General features: G+C 33.6%; 1 protein-coding gene across 2 annotated transcripts in view; it reads right to left on the bottom strand.

Annotated features, from left to right (window-relative positions):
- Positions 1–635: 635 nt before the first annotated feature.
- grk6 (G protein-coupled receptor kinase 6) overlaps positions 636–18,730 on the bottom strand; it is a 149,475-nt gene continuing 131,380 nt past the window's right edge. The window contains exons 11-17 of one of the 2 annotated variants that reach the window (XR_003937336.1): positions 12,737–12,826; positions 12,368–12,576; positions 10,934–11,071; positions 9,418–9,555; positions 6,577–6,711; positions 3,830–4,337; positions 636–646 (exon numbers count right to left, since the gene is read on the bottom strand). Coding sequence is in view for 1 of the 2 variants with exons in the window: in XM_030154607.1 (XP_030010467.1) it covers positions 4,287–4,337; positions 6,577–6,711; positions 9,418–9,555; positions 10,934–11,071; positions 12,368–12,576; positions 12,737–12,826 (761 nt within the window). In the remaining variant the exon portion in view is untranslated. Of the gene's footprint in view, positions 647–3,079; positions 4,338–6,576; positions 6,712–9,417; positions 9,556–10,933; positions 11,072–12,367; positions 12,577–12,736; positions 12,827–18,730 lie in introns of those variants that run through there. The other variant, XM_030154607.1, reaches the window with a different exon arrangement.

Consider the following 18,730-nt stretch of genomic DNA (forward strand, 5'->3'; position numbering starts at 1 on the left):
ATTCCATGTTTTCTTTTCTGTCTGTTTTAGTCACATGATACACACAGGAGTTAGTACTTGATTGCATAACCATTGTTTTTGATGACTTTTGCTGGTCTAATCCTTTTTTCTGCGACTGTATGATACTGAACTCCATTTCCCACAAGCCCCACACAGTCATATGTGAAACACCAGCAGTGTTTCATGTAGGACGTGGGCAGGATGGTGGATTTATGGATTTATCCCCAACACACACATGGTTAGAGCATCTCTCACATGTTCTGCAGAGACGAGGTGAACATAATATCAGTGTGAAGTGGTTGAAAATGTTTGAAAGCTCCAGTGGTTCAGTGGTTTCAGTTATTGAAGATCCTACGAAAATCAGCACTTTGTACATTCAGAGGTATTTCCTTTTTAATAGCTTAAAATCAGAGGCCATATCCTTGAAGCAGTTCCAGCTGAGGCTTTTACCATGAACATGTCTGCTGTTTAATGAAGATTTGTCCCGACAGCTTCAGTTACTCTTGTTTCAGCGCAGGTTTTTTCAGCCAAACATGACCTTTATGTCTCCAAAACATCCAATGACATAAACAGAAAAAACTATTTTGTCTATTATAACCCTATAACGCCAAACATATCATATTTGATACATGAGTTTTGAAGTGATCTACATGATCAGTGTGATTTTCTTTTTTTTTTTTTGAAAAACCTGACGTATACAATTAGATACATGCAATACACATTTAATCCACCAGGGGGGAGGAATTCATTCACCAGAGGCCTTTCCAGTGACACTACAAGACTGTCATTAATGAGGAAGGAGGAAGAACTTTGTCAATTTTGAAAAGGAATTACCAATTTGTGAGACATGTTTGTGTTATATTACATTTTTGTTTGTTCAAAAATAATCATTTTTGAGCATTGAGACCTGATGGATCAAATATGATACAAAATTGAAACTCATACATGGAAACTGATATTTGAAAAAACATTTTTGGGTTGTTCAGAAGGACCAATAAAGGCTCCAGTTTGATAGAAGTGGAATTTTCTGTCAATAATTTAATGGTTCTGGCTTTACAAGGTTAAAGGAGCAATTTGTAAATATTTTTGAGAAAACTTTAAAACATTAGGTTTATCTGACTAGTTTACCACTGAATTAGATATTTTTCCTTCTTTTTTCTTTTTTGGCAGCAGAAAATCCACTGACAAGCTTTTCAGTGATGACTCTGACAACATTAACACAGCAAATATTTCTGGCCATTTAAAGGCGAATACACAGAACATGTTAAATGTCTGTCCTGACTTTTCTATACATGTTTTAGAACTTTGCCATCACAACAATTTCTTAAATTCTGAAAAACTCATATTGACTCAGATCTGTGTGGGTGTGAGAGAGTTTACAGTTTTCCAGTATACTGTATTTTATTGTTTTTACATTATGTACTTTTCTACTTATTGTTTTTATATTTATTGCTACTTTTTTTGTTGCACTTTGGTAAGGGCATTCTGAACCAATTTTGTTGTAACTTGGAGCATAATGACAATAAAGCCTATTCTATTCTTCGTACATCAGAGTAAATGCCCCCAAATCCAAATTATCCTTTGACCTGTTGTTTTTCAGTCACTGCAGCAAAAACAAAACAAAACAAAAAACAGAAAAACTACAGATAAAACCTGATAAATTCACTTCCGTCTCAGCTTTTACTCAAACATTTACAATGATCACTTAAAATGTCTTGATTTTAGGGACTGATTTATGGTGTTTGTTGCCACTTGAAGCTGTTGTTAATGTCTTGTTGAATAAAATACAGACTGAAATAAATAAAAGCTTGTCTTACTGTTCCTACTAAAAGTAAAAATCTCTGCCCATCACTGTATTTAAATTTTTTTATGATTAAACTATGGTTGGGGAAACAGCCTCCTTAGTGGAGTTAAACATGTTAAATTACTCTATATATGCTTTGGCAGATATTATTAAATAATGTAATGTACATTATATAAAAAATAAACTATAAGATGATGTTACACATGAATAGTGGTAAGTTGCCTGTCTGAAATCTTGGCAGTTTGGACAAAAACACCACAGTTTTCTGGTAAAACACTGCCCCCATTTGGCCGTAGTGGGAGTTACTATCTGAATCTGAAGCCTCATCCACAATAATGCAGATATTTTGCAAAACGGATATTTTTCTCTACGTTTGCGCCTCTTGTCCACACGTAAACAGCATTTAAAGTCACAAAAGATTAGATTTAATTTAGATATACTTCTTTCCAAAGTGTAGATTGTTACCCTGTTAATCCTTGGTCCATTTGTTTCTGGTTGGAATCATTTTAATGTAACACAAAACAATGGCTTAGCCAATAGCAGAAGGTTCATTCATATAAAGTTGTTATCAGTTATGATTAAAAAAATTAAAAAAAAAAAAAAACAGGAAAGGTAAAACAAAATTCATCATCATGGCTTCATAATGTGACCTTTATTTTTGCTCTTTTTGTTAGAAGGAAAATACTTGTTTAAGAAATGTCTCCAATAGGGGTGTAAGAAAATATTGGTTCTGCAACATATCGTGATATTTCATTTCACAATACTGTATCGATATTAAAAAGTACTTTATTGATATTTTTAGGTATTTATTCAAATGCAGATATTGTGGAGGTTCACATATGGTCTCACTGGTGAATGAGCCTTTATGCGTAAGTAATGTATGGATTTATGCTATTTCTTTTCTTTTTTTATTGTGTATGTTTATTTTTTCTTATCCTATGGACCTACTTTCTGTGTCCTTAATAAAGCTTAAATGAATAAATGAATGCATGAATTCAGTTTTGTTTTTCTTTTTTGTTCATATTTTATTTCTTATTCTTTAACACTCTTTTATTAAATAATGTTAGGTCCTTTGTTGGGATTGCACAAAAGTAATGTTCTGATGTTAGTTCTGAACGAATAGAATACGAACATTTGAACAAGATCTTAAACTGTAATGTCTGTAAAACATAATTTAAGTTTTAACACAGGAAAATTTTGTGATATAGCATGAGATCCTGTTGGGATCAAATAAAAATATGTTTAGTATTTGTGCATATTTCAGGTGTAATTCAATTCTTCAAGGAAATAATCATTTTAAAAAAAGAAACAAACATAAAATTGCCTTTTTAACAGTATCATGATATATCGTATCATGATCCTCGTACTGTGATTTGTATCGTATTGCCAGATTCTTGCAAATACACACCCTTAGTCTCCAATAGTGTTGACGGTTACAAATTGCCCCTTTAATTTTCCAGTTTTTCTGCTTTTTGTACATTTATCTCTGGCTCTGATGGAGATGGTAACTGAGCAAACAGTAAAAACCAATGATGCAGGGTTTGTGTTTGTTCAGGTTATACCACTATAAGTTATACTTCCTCCCACTCCTTTTGTTTTCATGTATTTCTATAACTTCTTTTTTCATCTTTTCTTGCAATCTGTTTTATTTCTAAGGACTAAGGTAAGATTATTTTGTTTGTTTTGTTGCATATTCAAAATAAACTGAACAGGATGGAGGATGTGTTGGAATATTATGTTTGTTTTGTCCCCACGGTTAACAGAAAAATAAAAAAAGATAGAAGAAAGATAGAAGAAAAAGATGAAAAAAGCCATTATTGTCACTAATGCATGAACAGTCTGAGCTGAATAAACTCTAGAAACAAGAGTAAGCGAAGCTGCAATGAGATGATCGTTGATTGTTATGAAATAAACCATAAAAAAGACAAAATAAAAGTATCTGCAGATGCCTTTACATATGAAATGACCAGTGAATTAAAACAACCGACACAGAGCTGAAAAACCAAGAGGAAGCAAAGTGGTCACGTTCTTTTCATGAGCTGAAAGTCACTGGTTTGATTCCCTGGACAACGTGGGAAAGTGTTATGAGGAATGTTGAGCCCTCCCTCAGTAACCACCGTCACAGTGCCGTCGAGCAAGGCACTTTTTTACAGCAGGCGATTGTTCCAGTGGAGCTTGCAGCAGCTCCCGGTTCAGTTAAGTGGACGAAAAAGTGAACGCAAAGCCTTCCCTGACAAAAAAAAAAATCAACAACTAAAAAAAAAAACAAAAGAAAAGAAATAATAATCTGTCCGTCCCCGTCGCCTATTTTGGACGACGGAGTCTCAGCCGGATTTTCACACTTTTTAAATAACAATAAACATTATGGCTGTGCTGAAAATATACATTCTGACATTTAGAGATAGTACTATCTTAAAAATACAAATGTGCAAAAGTTGTAAACAAATGGGATCCTGTGTGTGTGTTTGTGTGTCGGTGTGTGTCACAGCCTGGTGGGTTCCTCGTCACTGTCGCTGCAGTTACCACAGCATTCCTGCAGAGGGAGGCAGAGAGTCAACAACAGCTTTAGTTTAGAGCAGGACTCTCAAACTCATTTTCTTTCAGCAGCCACATTCAGCCCGGTTTGATCTCCAGTGGGCCGGACCAGTAAAATAATAACAGAATAACCTATAAATAATGACAACTCCAAATGTTTGTCTGTGTTTTAGTGCTAAAAAAACCCCATTAAATTATGAAAATGCTTACTTTTATCAACTATCCAAACAAAAAAGATGTGAATAACCTGAAAAAACTGAATTTTTTTAAAGAAAAATAAGTGCAATTTTAACAATATTATGCCTCAACTGATTATTTCTACATGTGCATGATGGATCGGATCTACAAAGACTAAACACTGAGTACAATACAATAAAAAAGATTGGGGGTAGGAGTACATAAGTTTTTACTTCTTCCTACTCCTTTTTGAGCATGTGTAATTCTATTTCATTTATTTTTATTTATCTTATTATTATTGTTATTATTATTGTTATTATTATTATTATTATTATTATTATTATTATTATTATTATTAATTAATTAATTTATTTATTTTAATTTATTATTTTTGTGGTTTGTTTGCTCATCAGTCATTTATGTATCAGTACTTATATTTTGCTGGTTGATTTTTGTTTTTATTTCACTGTTTACATGTTCGAAATAAAGATTTCATTCATTCATTCACTCAGTAACAGGCAGAAAATAGTTAAACTTGTGCTTAATTTTCTTTCGACATTTCACATTGTTCACATTTGTTCAAGTTATTCACATTTTATTGTTACGGGATAGTTTATAAATGTAAATATTTTCATAATTTAATGTTATTTTTTGCACTAAAACAAAGACAAAAATTTGAAGTTGTAATTTATAGGCATAATGTAACATTATTTTTTTCACATCAAACCGAGAAGAAAATATATTGTCGTTATTTTTTGTAGGATATTATGTTATTATTTGACTGTAGATCATATTGGTCTGTATGTGGAACTTGAACTAAAATGACTTTGACAGCCTTGACTGTGGAATTTTTACACTTTGCAAATTCATCCCAGGGGCCGGATTGGAACCTTTGGCGGGCCGCATTTGGTCCCCGGGCCGCATGTTTGACACCCCTGGTTTAGAGGGAAACGAACGTGAAACCATACTATTCTGAGCTGAAAACTCAATAATGCGATTTTATTGGAATTAATTAATAGCAGTAGATGGACTACCCTCTACTACAGGGGTGTCAAACTCAGTTTAGTTCAGTTCCACATTCAGCCCAATATGATCTAATGTGTGCCGGACCAGTAAAATAACAACAGTGAAAGAAATAAAAGTACATTATGAAAGTGTTTACAGCTATAAAGTTCCCTTAGAAATGTGAATGACATGAACAACTGGGAATTTCTTAAGAAAAACAAGTGTGATTTTAACAATATTATGCTGCAGTTTATTATTTACACATGTGCATTCTAACTTACAGATCACGGTGGATCTACAAATACAGAAAACATTTAGTAACAGGTATAATGTTGTTAAAATTGCACTTACTTCTCTTAAGACATTTCAAGTTGTTCATATTTGTTCAGGTTATTCATATTTTGTGAGAAAGAATAGTTTCTAAATGTCAACATTTTCATGAAATTTGACACTTTTAAAAAAAATATTACACTTATTACACTTTTTTACACTTAAATGAAAGGAAAAAATTGTAGTTGTCATTACTTATAGATTATTAAACAAGTATGTAACTGGTCTGATCCACTTTAGATCAAATAGTTCTGTACATGAAACCCGAACTAAAAAGATTTTAATACCATTGACTGTTCATATTTCAGTGTAATTTTTGCATTTCAGCCCAAAGGCCGAATTGGACCCTTTGGTTTTGGCCCCTGGGCAGGTTTTTGTTGCTTGAATTAAGCAAAAACAAATCTTGAATTAAGCAAAAAAAAAAAAAAAAATCTGCCAACTGAACAAGTGAAAGTTATCTTGGTAAGATTTCTTGAATTTTTTTTTTTCCAGATCTATTGTCTAAAAATCAGTTCTTATATCTCACTGTAAAGTTCCTCTGTAGGTGATGAGGTCTTATTTTAAGTGTGATGACATATTTGGACTAAAAATGAGAAAAACACACTTGGTAAGATTTAGATTTTTTCAGTTTAGTGTCTGTTCAGACTCATATACTGCATCCTTATTTGGATAATATCATCACATGCATCATGGTCTCAAACTGGACTTTAACAAAGCCTACTGACCGTTCTCCCAAAGAGCCGCTGCAGGAGGCCCTGTTTGGGCGGAGGGGACGGCTGTCCTCTCCAGTCCAGATCAGGAGGGACCGTCCCGTCCTGATGGAAAACATTCAGCTCTGTAAAACACTCCGTCTCGATCATCTGCAGAAAAACAGACGAAACTGCATGAATTGCATTGATTAAACAGAAAACAGCATGCGTCGCTATGGATACGTGTGTGTTCCACAGATCATTCATGTGTTTTTTTGTTTCTGTTTTTTTTTTTTCAGTCAGCATTATCTTATCAGCATTTTACATCATGTATATAACTTCTATATATGTGAAGAAAAATAAACAAAAACATACTCATACAGGGGAGCAATGACAGAAATAGTAAAAATATACACAGTAACCTAACATAGAGTTAAAGGGAAATAACAAGTATATTTCCCATTCCATTCTTTCCCTTTTCCCCTGTATAAGATGAACACTGAACATTTAAAGTGTGTAGCATGAACCAAGGGTTTACATGGGTCTATTTGCATGTTACTCTTATCAAGTAAAATCAGCTCTTAATAGTGTCACAAAATCAACCCAGTTTTTCCAATACTTGGTGAATTTGTCTGAATCACGTCTGACCGAAAAAGTCAACTTCTCCATCCTATAGATGTCATCTATAATCTACATTTTTGGTGCATCCTTTTTTTACCCAATTCCTTGTGATGGCTTTTTTTTTTACCTGCCACCGACAACACTCTGAATAAATATTTATCCTGTGAATGTGTTCTCCCCTGGTTCTCTTTTCCCAAATACACAGATTCAAATGTGAATGGAAATTGGACTTTGAAAATGTTCTCCATGCTTTTCTTCAAAGCCTGCCAAAAAGGCACAATATAAGGACAATCCCAAAATATATGACAACGATTGGCTTTATTTTCACCACACAGTCTCCACCATCTTGTATCCTGAGATTTCTGCGCTGGTGTAATCAAATATCTTACAATCCGTGCATTTCCATGATAACTTTTATTCCTGGTTCAACCCTTTCATGTATAGTGGTCATTACAGTGGACAGCTATTCTACAGCTGTTCTCTGGTATTTTCATGGATTTTGTTGTTTTAGTTCCATATCAACCAACACAGTGGACACTTATGCATTATCTCATACACTGTAATTCATACCATTACAATAACTTTGCTGTTATTGATAAACCTGATCTCCAGTAACATGTTTGAGTATAAATCAAGTGCTGATTGTTGTTAGACTGTAATTAAAAGTTTATTTTTTTAAGCAAAAAGTTTTGGGGTTTTTTGCATATTATCTCCATGAAATGAGTAATAACTAATATTAGAGTATGTTAATATATGAGAAAAAATAAGATTAGCAGCATTAAAAATGTTTTTATTTCATAGTTTTCACACAGTATATCAGTAAATACATGTTTTTTTGCTTCATAAATGAAATGAATGGTGTCCAGCTGAGCGGACATTTTTGTAACTCCATAAAAAATAGGTTCATTTCAAAAAAATTTCAATCACACTGTTTTTTTTTTTCATGCCTAAAGAGGAATAAAAACACTCAGGAAAAAAATCTTGACTAAGGTTTTCATAATTCATGCATGAAAGGGTTAAACTGATTAAAGGTTAGATCCTATTTCAGATGCCCATGTAAACACCTTATTCCAGTTGAAAAAGAAAAGTTGGGATTAAATTTAAACCCGAATAAAGTCACTGGTTTAATCCACTTTTGAATCCAGTCTAAATTATTCCTCGGACATGTAAACCCTTTATTCTGTTTGGACTTTATTCCTGCCATTCTGCACATGCTTGTTGTCTTGTCCTGTCGCAATGATGCATGAATATGCAATGCAGTCTAGTCAACCCAAACCGTTCCAGTGGGCTATTCTGATGGGATCTACCAGCCTGGAAAACCCTGAAGGAAGAGTTCACCACTTGTTTTTTATTATTTATTTATTATTTTTTGTTTAATTCATTCGTCATGCACTAATGAGTTCGATAAGTGGGCAAATCAGTTTGCACTGCAGTGCACTGATTGCCTTGTTCTCGCAGCCCTTCTGTTAGCTTAGCTTAGCCTAGCTTAGCATAATCGCTTCACTCCTGTGGTCAGACGTAGCCAGGCTTTTATAGGTGATTCGTAGAATTTTATGAGTGATTTTGTGAAATTCAATTCTCCCTAATCATTCCTTTAGTCCGGTGGGGTCAATATGATCACAAATTGAGGCTCAAATCATGGCCATGTGACTTACTGCACTGGGAAATAAAAACTAATGCAAAGCTTAAACGGTAAAGCAAAGCTAATTTAGCACACGCATCCCTTCCAACAAAAAGATTTTCCAACATTTCGTCAACACAACAGTCCCAAGATTGTATGAGTGCAGTAAGTCGCGGATCTAAAGAAATAATTAGGGAGACTCAGATTTCAGAGAATCACTTAAAAAAGACAACAAATCACCTTTAAAAAACTGGCTACGTGTGACCATAGAAATGCAGTGACTATGCTAAGCTAAGCTAACAGAAGGGCTGTGAGAACCGAATAAATGTTTCTCATGTAAACCTTTATTCAGTTTTAACATTTCCATGTAAACAGAAGAGAAAGTACTTTGTTTCTGGATTAATTTCTTTTGGAAAAATAAATTGGATTTAAGAAACATCATGTAACCGTACCCAGTGTCTGCTGACCATATTCCCTCCACTGTTTTCCATTGTTGCTCATAGATACACTCCCATTCCTCCTCCAATAACGTTCTTCCAGCCTTTTTTTCCCCACTTTCTTTTATATATACTATATTGTTGCCCTTTAAACTTTCCCCTTCTTTCATTCACGTGTTTGTATTCCTTTTCTCTCACCTCGTTCTGCCAGGGAATGGAGACGCTGCCTGTGGACACTTTGCTGTAAAAGGACTCGTCTTTGGGCTCCAGCTCCACACCTTTAACTGTGGAGAACTGCTCGATGTCCAGCACGTCTTTACAGTAAATGGCCTGAGGCTGGAACACAGAAACACCAGTCAGCTCCAGGTTGGTGATAGTTTTACAGTCACACACTCACACTTATGGGGCTGGTTTCATAAGGACAAAACTCTACAGCACAGGGGTCAAACATACGGCCCATGGGCCAAAACCGGCCCACCAGAGCGTCCAATCCAGCCCGTGGGATTAATTTCTGAAATGCAGAAATGACACCAAATATACTAACAGTTAAGGGTTTGATAATCATTTTACTTCAGAGACAACATACAGACCAACAGAAGCTCAAGTGGGTCTGGTTTTAGTGTAAAAAAAGTAAAATTATGTAAAGTTTTTTATATTTACAAACTATTCTTGCACAAAAATATGAATAACCTGAACAAAAATGAACAACCTGAAATTACGATGGTGTATTAGGGCTGCGTAAGAAAATAAAAACACTTGTCACTACGAGAATAAAGTCATAAAATATCGAGATAAAACACATAATTTTATGAGAATAAAGTCATAGTTAAAAAAAAAAAACCCTCATAATTTAATGAAAATAAAGTTGTAATATTTTGAAAATAAATTCACAATAGTGTGATAAAAAGTCATCTTTCACTTCTGTTGGACTGGACGACTGACGCTTATGTGTTGATGGTGGGCGGGGCTAACAGGCTCAGTATTTGGTGGGCGGGGCTAATAAGCTCAGTATTTGGCCTTTGTGCGTAAAACCCCAAATGAAAGTAGAACCTCATAAAATGTTCCAAGTTCTCCATGATGCAACGGGTGGGTACGACTTTATTCTTGTAAATTATGATATTTTTCCCACCTGTTTTTAAATTACGACATTATTCTCCTAATATTATGGCTTTATTTTCAAAATACGATGATTTTCATCTCATAAAAAGGAGACATTATTTTCGTTAAATTATGAGGTTTTTTTTAAAAAACTATTACTTTATTCTCATAATATTATGGCTTTATTATAAAAGTATGACTCCTTTTGTGTTCGACTTTATTCTCATAAAATTACGGATTTTATCTAGATATTTTACGACTTTATTCTCATAGTGAAAGTTGTAATTTTTTTCAATATATTACACTTAAATGTATGTTGTTTGTTCCCAAAGTTTTGTAAATATAAACACACACCTTTGGCACAGGAACAAATGTTGCCAAATTTTTTTCAATCAAAAAGGCTGAAGCGAGAGTTGGAGGTACTTGGATAAAAAAGGTATATTTCGGGGGTAAGTCAACGTTCATGTAACCGATGTGTCGCTCTAACCTTTTACATTTAACTGAATATATTTTTTGTTGCTTGTTCACAGTTTGCAGTTGATTTCTATGTAGTTAGACTGAGTTCTACATTTTTTTCTGGTTTTGCTTTTCTCTTTATCAAATGAAAATGTCGTACATCTGGGATGAAGGGAGCCTGCAGCATGCCGGCCTCCAGACGCTTGAAGTTGATGGAGCGAAAAATAGCATGGGCTTTGACCTCGGAGGCTCCGCCCCCAAGGCAGCCGAGCCTCTCGGAGGGATCTTTGGCCAACAGCTGAAAAAAGACAAGGGTTGAAAATAGGGTTAAATAATCCGGATGGGAAAGGTGAAGAGGAGAAAAGGCTGAGATTTGTGCAGATGAAAAGAAAAAAATCCATCAGCCTGTAATGACCTGAACAAACACCTACATGAATATGGATTTGAATTATTATTAGACTTTTTGCTGCAGTTTTTCAGTGAATGAAAGATTCTACAAAGTTAAAATGTGTAAGTTATTGGACCCCATGAAAAAGCTAAAAAAAAAAAAAAGCTCAATTCAACTGCTTTATTATCATTACACAATCTTTTCACACACTTATTTATGTATATTTCTTTAATGATTATATTTTTTTGAAACTTAAATCTTTATTGAGTTTTACGTACAATTATAACAGTAACCAAAAAAACAACAACAAACAAACAAGAGAACAAATGAGTACAAAAGAAAACAATGTGCCTGGGTAGGAACAGTCAGTCTATTGATCTGGTGTAAATATAGTCCATTTATTCCACTTTTTATCTAGTTGTGGTTCTTGCAGTCCCAGTCTGTGTGTTAATTTTTCCATTAGAAATATTTTTTCAGTTGTGGATATCCACTGGTCCTTTGACAGAATGGTAATTATGATAATAAGAAAGGTAATTATCATATTGATAATATATTGATAAGCACATAATGTACAAATTGCGGTATTAATTATGTCTTAATAGAGTGTTTTAATATGTATTTGGTATATAAATATATATATAAATATATATATATATATATATATATATATATACAGAGCTACATATTTATGTATGTATGTATTTATTTTCGTTTTCTTTTTGTTGTATTGATATATTTATTCCTGCTACTTTTCCTTGAATGGAGGAACTGTAACACAGAATAATTTCCCAGTGGGGTTAATAAAGGATTCTGATTCTGATTTAATGTTATATTTTTATTCTTAAATTTCTTTATACTGGACAAGAGTAACTCATTTTCCACCTCCTCCACATTGGACACAAAGTCTGATTAATACTACATTGAAATAATTGTACATTTTATTTTTCATAATTTAAGTTTTGGTTTAATCTTTGTGTTTTCTGGAGTCTTCTGTAGAAATCTGTTTTTTTTCTTATATTTTCGCTAATTAACTTAAAGATTTTGTTCTTTATTATGTTCAAAATAAAGTTCAACATCATTATTCCTATGAAATCTTGATATTTTTAACTTTACTATTTTCTGTAAAGTCACCGGTTTTAGAAATAATAATATGAAATGGATGAAGCTTCATCACAGACATAATACGTGCATGTTTCTTCTACCCACCATTTTGCAGAGGGACTTGGCGTCCTCTGAGAACTTGCTGGAATATTCCTCCTCCACCTCCCTCACCAGCCGCTCCACTTCCTCCCTCTTGATTTTCTTCTTCCTCTGCTGGAAAGGCGACTGGCCCTCGATCATCTCGTAGAGCAGACAGCCCAGCGCCCACCAGTCGGGGCTGAACGTGTAGCGCTCGTTTTTCACCACCTCCGGAGCTGAAGGACAAGGACACGCATGGAGAGTTTGTGACAATTCAACAGCAACACAGTCTTTAAATGTGAGTTAATCTGACCACAGTCACAGTCTTAGGACCTACTGATATGACCATAAAGAACCCCCCCCCACCCCCCGCCTCCCAGTTTTATTTCTACTTACACATGTATCCAACTGTCCCCACCCGTCCCTTGATGGTCTGTCCTTCTGGTACGTGGACGGCAAGACCCAGGTCTGATATCCTGATGTGGCCTGAAGATGCACAAGTAAACAGAATTGATCATATTATTCGTTAAAATTAACCCATAAAGACCCAAACACCCACCAAAAGACCAAAACCATCTACTGATCTAAACTGTTTAATACCTGTTGGTTCATTAAACCTTACAATATGTGTAAATAATTGGTGTAAAATACTGTTATTCGTTCGTTCAGAAGCTCTGTAGTTACCGTGGAAACACCGTCATCTTCCAATATGATATAAAGTGAGCCGGACCAGTAAAATAACCTAAATAATTAGATAAAAACTTTTGAGTGAAAAAAGTAAATTCCGTATTGAAAATGTTTACATCTACGACTTGTACTTGAACATAAAATGAACAAATATGAACAACCTGAAAATTCTTTAGTAAATTAAGTGCAAGTTAACAATATTACACCTTAGTTTATCATTTATACATCACAACTTAAAGATCACAGTGGATCTACAAATACACAAAACATTAAATAAAAGGGAGCATATTGTTAAAATTCCACATACCTTTCTTGAGACATTTCAGGTATTCACTTTTTTTGTAAAAAGCTAGTCTGTTAATGTAAACATTTTTGTGTAATTTTACTTTTTTTTTACACTAAAACTAAGAGACAAATGTACAGTTTTCATTATTTATAGGTTATTATGATAGTATTTTACTGGTCTGATCCACTTTAGACTGAAATGACCTAAAATCATTTTAACATCCTTGATTGTTAGTAGCTTCAGTGTAATTTCTACATTTCACAAATTCATCCCAGAGGCCGGATTGAACCCTTTGGCGGGCCCGATTTGGCCCCCGGGCCGCATGTTTGATACCTGTGTTCTACAACATTGATTCACCAGTAAAACCCATGGAGTTGGATCAACGACAGTGGATGGACACACTGGGTTTATGCTCAGTTATCAAAATCTTTGCTCAAAAAGTCACTTTTTCTTCAGTTTTTTTCTGTTTTAATACAATAACCTTTGAATTTACTGAGCACTCATGAGCATCTTAATTAAATATAGGAAGTTGGATCAATGACAGTGGATGGAAACACTTGGTGTATGTTCAGTTAATTATAGATTTGAATGAAAAAGTCACTTTTTCTTCAGTTTTCTCTGTTTCTAATATAATAACCCTCAACTTTAATCTGAGCTTTTATGAATTTCTACGTAAAAGTTGTCAAACATGCGGCCTGGGGGCCGAAACTGGCCCGCCAAAGGGTCCAATCTGGCCTGTAGGATGAATTTGTGAAATGTAAAAATCACACACAAGATATTAACAGTCAGTCCTTGACATATGAAGCCCTACTTTCGTCTCAAGTGGGTCAGATCAGTAAAATACTATCATAAAGACCTGCAAATAATGACAATTCCAAATTTTTCCTCTGTTTTAGCGTAAAAAAGTGAAATTACATGAAAACATGTAAATTTACAAACTAGCCTTTCACAAAAAACATGAAAAACTAGAAAAGTCCAAAGAGAAGTAAGTGCAATTTTACTAATATTCTGCCAGTTACTAAAATATTTTGTGTATTTTCAGATCCATTGTGATCTGTAAGTTGTAAAGCACATTTACAAATTATAAGCAGAGGCAGAATATAGTTAAAATTGCACTTATTTTTCTTAATAAATTTCATTTTTTTCCATGGTTGTTCATGTTATTCACATTTTTACAAGGACAGTTTATAGATGTAAATGTTTCCATAATGTAATTTTACTTTTTCTCGATAAAACACATTGAAATGTTTTGAGTTGGCATTATTTATATATTATTATGTTATTAATTTACTGGTCCGGCCCACTTCAGATCATATTGGGAGGATATGGCCCCTGAACTAAAGTGAGTTTGACACCCCTGATCTACATGATCAGTGAATTAAATATAAGAAAATACCATATTTACGCTGAAAAAAAATGCAAAATAAAGAGGATAATATTATAACAAATGGTGATAAATCACTTAAGAAAGGTTAAATATAGAGAAAAATGAATTTGGGAACTGTCACAAAAGTAGCGCTGGGTCTTTATGGGTCAAAGTTTAGAGTTCCAATGAAAACCTGTTTCACTGCAAAAATCAAAATCTTGCCAAGTGTATTTTTCTCATTTCTAGTCCAAATATCTCATCAAACTAAAAATAAGACATAATCACCTAAAGAGTAACTTTTCAGTGAGATATAAGAACTTATTTTTAGACAATAGATCTGGAAAATCTGATTTCAAGAAATCTTACCAAGATAATTTTCACTTGTTCCATTGGCAGATTTTTTTTAAACTTAATTCAAGATTTTTTGGCTTAATTGAACGTCAGTAGAAAACATATTTGCCCACCCATATCAGCTGACTCTCTCCTGCTTCTCTCATTGGTTCATCTCATTTAAGGTGCCATATTGAAACTCCACAGCTCTTCTTCATCTGTCCTGCTCTTGTTTTCAGTCTGTGATTTTCATTTGAAAGCTCAACTGGCCTCAGTTATCAACACTGTGACGTTTCAGTGGATTTCAACTGATCACTCCTTTGACGTACAAGTAAGTAACTCCTGCTGCTGGTGCTTTCATGCTTATTGGGTCATTCCCTTGCCTTTGCTTGGCTTTTAAAGCACCTGTGTCGTTGGCTGCTTGGTCATCTGTGTCCTTGTGTTGTTTCTACTGTGTTCTGTTTAATCGGACATGAAATATAAACATGTGGCTCCTGCATCGTTGTTTAAAGTGTTGGCTGCTCATTGCTTTATGTGTGTAACTTGTGCATGTTGCTTTTGCATAAATATCCTGCTGTTTCTTCCATGCATGTGCTGCTTCTATGTGTACCATCTGCTCAGAATTAAATCTGTCCTTAATTTACACTGATTAATTGTGGCTAACTGTTTAGTTTCATGTAGAAGAGGCCTTCGTGTGTTCATAATCTGGGTAATATTTCCTTTGCTTTGCGATTATTCAATGTGAACTGCATCAGTTTTAATTACATGCACGGCTGATATGTTGGAATGTTTCCTTTAAAACAAATTCCTGCCTGGTCATAATTTACCAAATGTTTGTCTGAGCTACCATCATCACTTACAGTAAAAGGATTTGCTGGTTTACAGAGGACCTTATGACATGCTTTTTGCTTTAACAAGCTCTCCTTGATTAATCATCATTAATCATGAGTTAAAAATAACAGCCCTTACACATATACTCAGGGTGGTTGTAATAAATACTTGAGAAATTAAATAATTAATCATCTGCTTTAACATCTTGCTTAGTTTCTGGATTGGACTCCTTCAACTCACTCATGGAGCTTTGCAGTGTTTTATCAAACAAACACATACACTGAAAAAAATAATTTTTGGTGTAGTAAAATTTATTAGGTTAACTGTCACAATTTTTATTTTCTACTTGTAAATATCAGTGAGAACTGGAATTATTCAAGTAAAACTAAGTATGTCATTCGTGTAATAAATAAACTGCGTGGTATGAGTAAGTTGTATTCTGTATTTTCACATAATATTCAGTGGTTATAGTCGTTACACAAGAACCTAGAAATATCAGGTAAGTTTTAATAGGTTTAAGTTTTAGTTAGTTTAGTTAGGTTTAAGTGTTAGTTAAGTTTTAATATTCTTTCATGATAGTGTGACCAGTTGAAATTGTGTGAAATGTGTTGTAGTTACAAGATGAAACCAGCAGGAGGAGCTCTATGCTAATGTTTATTCCAAGTCATGTCATATTATTATTTTTTCTTTATTATTCCCCTGTTTCTGGTATGCTAATGTTAAAAATGATAAAAACCAACCTCAAGTAAAATATTTAAAAGTTTAGGCAATTGTAAATTAGTTCTTAAGCATTTTAAAGCATTGTTTTGTCTATACGCTGTTTATCACATTTAATTAGCTTCACTAGCTAAGTTAGCATCGTTCTGCTAATGTGTTGGTGTAGTAATATTTATTAGGTTAACTGTCACAATTTTTATCTTCTAATTGTAAGTATCAGTGAGAACTGGAATTATTCAAGTAAAACTAAATCTGTCATTCGTGTAATAAATAAACTGAGTGGTATGAGTAAGTTGTATTCTGTATTTTCACATAATATTCAATGGTTATAGTCATTTCACATGAACCTAGAAAAATCACGAAAGCTTTAATAGGTTTAAGTTTTAGCTAGTTTAGTTAGGTTTAAGTGTTAGTTAAGTTTTAATATTCTTTCATGATAGTGTGATAGTGTTGAAAATGTGTGAAATATGTTGTAGTTACAAGATGAAACCAGCAGGAGGAGCTCTATGCTAATTTTTATTCCAAGTCATGTCATATTATTATTTTTTCTTTATTATTCCCCTGTTTCTGGTATGGAAATGTTAAAAATAATAAAAACTAACCTAAAGTAAAATATTTAGAAGTTTAGGGAATTGTAAATTAATTCTTATGCATTTTAAAGCATTGATTTGTCTTTACAGTGTTTATTTTATTGAATTAGCTTCACTAGCTAAGTTAGCATTGTTCTGCTAATGTGTTAAGGAGGAGTTGTACGGTCACGTGTTGAACCTCAGTGTTTCTGCCGGTAAGGTTTTGCCACCACACCACACATTTCTGACAAAAAAATGATCACCATCGCAATTAGACTTATTATACATATGTGTAAGATATAATACCAGACCACACCCTTAAATACAGGGTCTTTTAATGTTAAAGGAGCAGCAGGTGGATGATGGTGTGTCTGATTGCTGAGGGAGGGGTCAGCGGCCACAGCGGACCGCACCCCGTCTCCACCTCGGCTTTCCACCGCAGTAGGTATAGTTTAAAGTTCATTTATTTTAAGGATAAGATGACAAAAAAAACAAAAACACACAAAAGTTGAACACCCACAAAACCCCCCCCAAAAAATTCCATGTAAATACATTCAGAGTTCAATTTTACTAAAAGTTACACAATCCAATATGGCCACCGCCGCTGCTCTGTGACATCACAATATGCAAATTAGATGAGTATACTTACTCCCATCATAATCTCACCCAATATTTTCCTCATTTACAGAATGACTTTATCTATAACCACTTCCAATATGCAGCTTTTTGAAATTTTGATATCAGAATTGAATATTAAAAAACAAAACAAAACAAAAACTCTGGCACCTAAAGGGTTAATATTATACCTAGATCTATATTTATATATATATATATTTTGTCTATTTTCATTCTACTTAAGTTCTATTCTTATTTCACGTTTTGTAATATTTTCTGTTCTATTTTTACCTCCACCAAGGAGGTTATGTTTTTGCCAGGGTTTGTTTGTCTGTTTGTTTGTCTGTCCATTAGTGTGCAACATAACTCAAAAAGTTATGGACAGATTTGGATGAAATTTTCAGGGTTTGTTGGAAATGGGATAAGGAAGAAATGATTAAATTTTGGTGGTGATCGGGGGTGGGGGGGCCCACAGGGGGGGCCACTGATCAGCCTTGGCGGAGGTCTGCGCTCTCTGAGTGCTTCTAGTCTTTTTAAGTTTTTGTAATTTTCTATTCTATTTTATTGTGTTTGATTCTTATTTTACCTTTTGTGAAATTTTGTATTTTATTTTCTTATCTTACTTTTAGTTTTTTGTAATTTTCTATTCTGTTCGATTCTTATTTTATTTTTTGAAAAATTTCATTCTATTTTCTTTTTTAGTTCTTGTAATTTTCTATTCTGTTCGATTCCTAAATTACTTCTTGTAAATTTTATATTCTATTTTCTTATCTTTTTAGTTTTTGTAATTTTCTATTTTATTCTGTTCAATTTTTATTTTTTGTAAAATTTTACATTCTGTTTTCTTTTTTAGTTCTTGTAACATTCTATTCTATTCTGTTTGATTCTTATTTTTTGTAAAATTTTATATCCTATTTCCTTATCTTTTCAGTTTTTGTAATTTTCTATTCTATTCTGTTTGATTCTTATGATTTTTTTGGTAAAATTTT

This window comes from Sphaeramia orbicularis, chromosome 14, assembly GCF_902148855.1.
Source record: "Sphaeramia orbicularis chromosome 14, fSphaOr1.1, whole genome shotgun sequence".
NCBI classification, from domain to species: Eukaryota; Metazoa; Chordata; class Actinopteri; order Kurtiformes; family Apogonidae; genus Sphaeramia; species Sphaeramia orbicularis.